This window comes from Archocentrus centrarchus, unplaced genomic scaffold, assembly GCF_007364275.1.
Source record: "Archocentrus centrarchus isolate MPI-CPG fArcCen1 unplaced genomic scaffold, fArcCen1 scaffold_33_ctg1, whole genome shotgun sequence".
Taxonomy (NCBI): Eukaryota; Metazoa; Chordata; class Actinopteri; order Cichliformes; family Cichlidae; genus Archocentrus; species Archocentrus centrarchus.
In genome coordinates, this window is record NW_022060261.1 from 2,867,119 (window position 1) to 2,872,463 (window position 5,345).

At 41.9% G+C, this 5,345-nt stretch overlaps 1 protein-coding gene across 1 annotated transcript; it reads right to left on the minus strand.

Moving 5' to 3' along the window:
- Positions 1 to 2,096: 2,096 nt before the first annotated feature.
- Positions 2,097 to 4,278, minus strand: LOC115776575 (complement C1q-like protein 2). The gene is made up of 4 exons (XM_030724299.1): positions 4,016 to 4,278; positions 3,780 to 3,851; positions 3,084 to 3,215; positions 2,097 to 3,004 (listed from the first exon to the last, which is right to left on the minus strand). The coding sequence occupies exons 1-4, from the start codon at positions 4,245 to 4,247 to the stop codon at positions 2,727 to 2,729; spliced, it is 714 nt and encodes a 237-aa protein (XP_030580159.1). The 5' UTR covers positions 4,248 to 4,278; the 3' UTR covers positions 2,097 to 2,726.
- Between the last annotated feature and the right edge of the window lie 1,067 nt (positions 4,279 to 5,345).

Consider the following 5,345-nt stretch of genomic DNA (forward strand, 5'->3'; position numbering starts at 1 on the left):
TCTCTGTGCTTCATATTTTACTCTCCACTGAAGCCAGAGGTGGACAGCAGAGCTGGTACAGTGTCTACAGAATGAGTACTACTGAAAAGAAGGCCGTAGCTTTAGCATTAGCTTTAGTGTAGCGCTTCCTATGTACCCCTTGAACTGAGATACAGCGCCCTGGGTCCGTTCCCTTTAATAACACACAACTAGGGAAATTTTCACTCTCTTGGATCTGACAACTGAACGTAAAATTATTTAGCAAATTGTTGTGTGTTTTTACCTTTAAGTTCTCGCGCTGTAAATCCCTCACACTCAAATAAACCTCTCATTAATACCACAAATGAACGAAGGAAATAGTGCCCAAAGTAGAGTATTTATTTACAAACGTCAGCGGCACATTAACAGGAAACCCACCCACTTAAACTGAGGGTGAAAACTCCATACAACTGCAAATATTTGTGAAACTTCAAACACATTTACCTGTGTGGGCCCACATGAAGTGAAAAACAAAAGAAAACATTAAAGAAAAAAGCCGGCAATACCCTAAAATAACCCGTTGCAGGCCTGATCGCCAGATAATGGCGGATGATCAGAGTTAGTGAGTTCACAGTCTTAGCTTGTGTACGCGATGTGAGCGTGCAGATAGGGTACTCACTCTCGGCAGTCCATACTCCCTTGTGCTGCTAGCAGTCCCACAGGCCACGTAGGAGCCTCGTGGTAAAAAAAAACCTAAACTCCACAAAGTCCAGTCCTGTGCACAGCGGCAGAAACTTAATCCAACTCTGCGTCGGCAAAAAGTAAATCCCAACTCTGCGTCGGCGACAAACACAGTCCAGCTCTTTGTCGAACAAACCAACAGCCCCAGCCTCTTACTGACAGGAGAGGCTACTGTAGGTGATGTCCTCAACTGGAAACAGTCTCTCGGCAAAACTGTTAGCTAATCGCTATCAGTAGATATTTGACATGACACTTAATGTCCGCCGGAGAGCACGAGCTGCTTCTCGCTTCGCCCTCACCTTCGCTTCGCTCTCTCAATCTCCTTCCCCCACCAGCTAGTCCCTTGCCAATCAGCCAATCAGAGTTCACAAGGTATAACTTTACACCAAACACTTCACAAACATTAACTTAATCCATCACAAAGTAAATACTTGCAGACAGTATGCATAATACAACTTATTTTAATACATTGACACCCACTATGAAAAAGGGGGGGGTTTACCCCGGGGTTACATTAGCTTCACAACATGTCACAGTGATCCTCAGGTCCTGTCCTGTCTCATCCTCTGTGACACCAGCCATTTGGTTCCTGACTCAGATGCTAAAGAACAGGTGGTGCTGGTCCTCAGGATTTCAGTAGTGACGTTTGTTATGAGGAAAGTTTATCGGGTCTGGACTGAAACTTCATGTTTCCATGAGCTGCTTTGTGGTGTGAGGAAGGAGATAACCCTGCTGAGGTGGGTTTATTCTCTCAGAAGAACTGTTTCAAATGAATTAAATTCATTACAGCAGCTTCATATGAGCGGCTTCCACCACTGAAGGCATCCACACAGGTGGTTGTGTTTCACAGATTAATGTGAAATAAGCTTTATTATTGTAACGTTGTAAACACACTTCCACAGTCGGCGATGTTCACAACAAAGGTCGTCTTTATTAGCAGAAAAACGGCTGCTGTAGGCCACAGCCACGCCAACCACAACTACAACAACGGAACAGCAACACACACACACAGGCAAGCTCTCGGTCTTTTCTTTCTCTCCATGCTGCCTTCACGAACCTCCCGAACAGTCCGAAATCCCACAACATCAACACGCTCTCTAACTAAGAGAATCGCTACATTATTATTATTTTATTTGTTTATTGTTTCCATCCTGCTGCTGTATGAGCTGTTTATAGAGATCATAATGTAACTGATGGTGAGCTCGTCATGGCCCTGATCTCAGATCAGCCTCACAGAGCTGTCAGCATCACTGCAGACGAGCTTTGAGAAGCAGCTCTTTGTTCTAAACACCAGGTGTGACTTTACCTGTGATGGTAACTCCCAGCATGTGCAGGCTTTGATCTCTGCTCATGTACAGTATGAAACACATAAAGAAATCAACACCATTGCTTCAGTGATGCATTTATTTTGAAACTAAAGACAGAAAGAAATGCACCTGAGGAAGTTTACAGTCAGTTTTCTGTGAGTGGATTTGGATTCAGACACAGATGAAAATAAGGAAACATTTCAGCTTCGATCAATTCCTCCACAGCACTGACAGAACTGCTTACAGTTTTATCATGATTGTCACATTAAGTTTAACATCTTTTAAGTGTTTCAGAAAAATATCTCCAGGATTATCAAATATGTGAAAAAAGAGGAACTTTTGGATTTTGCTGAACTTAATAGGAACTTAGTAATCAGGGTCAGCAATCACCAAATCAAAAATAAAGCGCTTTACCAACTTATAGAAAAGAGTCATTAGCTAATGGAGGAGCAGCACTTTATGAAGACCCGACTCAAAGGAAGGACAAAGAAGAGAATCACTGAGCACTGAACTGGATTTATGTGAATCACAGATAAAAGAAGAAGTCGAGAATCTGAGTAGAATCAGAAGAGAAGTAGAAACAAATAAACACCCAACCAGGAAGAGAGAGAGAGCAAGAAACTGATTCGAGCAGGTGATTTACTTCCTGTGTTACTTCTAAAAATGGCTAAGCCACACCCACCCCACAATACAAACAGGAAGTATTGATTTCCACCCCTCTCACATGGTGAAAATCAGATGACCGCTGAAGGTGTTATGATGATTTTGATTGTCATATACCCTTGTAGCATCCCAGAGACGTACATACACCTGATCTCCAACCTCTAGAAGTAGTGACGCTCCATTAGAGCCACTCACACCACCAGATGTTGGATGTTCATATGCACTAAAAATATAGTCTCCATTCCTGAACAAATAAGCTCCTGTACGAATGTCTCCATGTCCATATATGTGCCATTCAAAGTGGTAGGCTCCTCTGACTGGTGCTGTGAACATACCTGTGGGACATTTGTTTTTGTCATGTTAAATCAGCTGTTGGAACATCTGGAACATCAGACTGACATTCAGAGTTGTTACCTGTGTGTGAGTTGTAGGCATTTCCAATATTTGTGACAACATGTTTGAAGGTCAGAGTAGTCTGTGTGTTAAAGGGTCCAGTGTTTCCTTCACCTTTATCAAACTGAGCAGCAGAGAAAGCCACCTGATTGGCTGAGACAGAGAGAATACCATTATTTCAAACTTCCTGTTTCAGGGTTAAACTCTTCCCAGAAGAGTGACAAAAACATGAAGCTCCAAAGAAAGAAATGATTGACAGATGAAATGCTGAGTAAGCAACATGTGTAGGCATGTGATGGGCTGGACAAATTTAATAGGTCAAGCAAAACTGTCAGTAAAGTTCAGGCCACTCGAGCATCAAGTATAAAAAGGGCAAGATTTTAAATCAAAGTAAGTAAACATATTCAAGATGTGGAATTATTCTTGTTTGTTTTTTATGGATCAAAGTGTGGATTCTAATTGGAACTAGAAAATCTGGGAGGACAGCTTATCAGCCTAAAAAGAGTTTATCTCATTTAATCTTTGACCCAACAGTGTCTTCAAACACGTAAACTGTGACAGACGTTCCAGTGAGCTCGTTGAGCATTAAGACTTTCAAAAATAAATATTAATCTGGGAAATGTTAGCTTAGATTTAAGATCAAACATGAATTATATAAAGGTGAACATGTCAAATATAGAGATATTTCAGCATTTTTACAGAAATCAGATTTAGTACCTTTCAGCTGCTGCTTCAGCTGTTCGATCTCAGTTTTCTGTCTCTCCACCTCTTTGAGTTTGTTTTCATGATCTGAAATCAGAGAAAATAAACTTTATTTCTCAGCAGCATTAATTTCTCTGAAGGCTGATAAAAACTGCCACAGAAGATATTTGTGTAGTAAACATGTTCAGCACATAACCATGAACATCTGCCATTCTGCTGATATTTCTGGCATTAAATAAACCATACTGCACCTTGATTCTCTCTCTGTAGGACAGAGATCTGCTCTTTCAGTACAGCCAGTGAGGCGGTCAGCTCTCTCAGCACTGCATGGATGTCCTGTAAACAGGGGTGCTGGTTTGCAGTCGTCTGCTGAAGACTTTCAGTCTCCGTCTGATCTGCTGAAACAGAGCAGACCAGAAGCAGCAGTGAGGAAAACACGATGATCTTCATTCTGTCTGCAGAACTCTGCTGTGTGACCATCATCCATGAAGCTGAGGGTTTATAACAGGAGGACCAGAGGCGTGAATGAGGAGGTTACCTCCCCACAAACACACACATGCGCACTTCCAACACCTCTTGTGTAGTAACTATCAAGAGAGTAAATAAATAAGTAAGAAACTCCCATTTTGTTCATTCCCCTCCATGTCCCCTCACCCTCCACCTCCCAGACTGCAGAGCCATGTCCTCCTACAGGTGCTGGGTGGTGAAGGACGAGCGACTCAGACTTTAAACAAACTGAGTTATGCAAACAGAGCAGGAATGAAGAAAGGATCTTCTTTGAAATCTCTGCCATTGAACTGTGTTACAGTGACTGTACACAGAGTTCATACATATGCAAATACTAGCCTTTACTAGCTAGCTTATTAGCAAGGATACTGACTTTCCTGGTGAAAACAGGCTCAACAAGTATTTACTGTAAGGCTGAACATTTGGCATCCTGGAGTGTCTTTTAGAACAACCACACTCTGAACTGCATAATACAGCACCCACACACTCATTCCTGCTTATAAAACCAGTTATGAATAGCTTTACATTTTAGGTCCCATTTACACCACAATGTTTCCAGTAGAAACTTATCATTTTGACATTTTCACTTCTGAAAAGTGATGCATTTACATGGAGACGTTTCAGAGAAAATGTAAGACATCTGAGTAGTGACTCATTTTTAGAATAGCCTCAAGTGGCAATTTGGGGAACTGCATTTCTCACACACTTCCTCAAACACAAACACCATCTATAATATCTGTCATGATGTGGGCCTTGCTGTGTTTGTACAGTCTGTACAGTTAATATTTATATTGTAATGAACTTCTGCTATACTTCAGTCAGTGCTGTGATTGTTGTTATTGCTGTGATATTTTCTCACCCAGGGCAGCACAGTGGTGGTTAGCACAGCTCCCTCACAGCAAGAAAGTTCTGGGTTTGAATTCCACAGCATGTCTTTTGTCCTGTCTCTCTCCCCTCAGCCTCAACCAGTCAAGACAGATGACTGCCCCTCCCTGAGCCTGGTTCTGTCATGATCCAGGGTCCTTTTGATCGTGTGTGTTTTGTTTTTGCTTTATTTTGTCTGTTCTGGGTTTC

Coding starts and splice junctions, on each gene's coding strand:
- LOC115776575 (XM_030724299.1), bottom strand. CDS start 4,247: ATGATGGTCACACAGCAGAGTTCTGCAGACAGAATGAAGATCATCGTG. Junction 3,216..3,779: donor GCTGAAGCAGCAGCTGAAAG/GTACTAAATCTG, acceptor TCTCTGTCTCAG/CCAATCAGGTGGCTTTCTCT. Junction 3,005..3,083: donor TGCCTACAACTCACACACAG/GTAACAACTCTG, acceptor AATGTCCCACAG/GTATGTTCACAGCACCAGTC.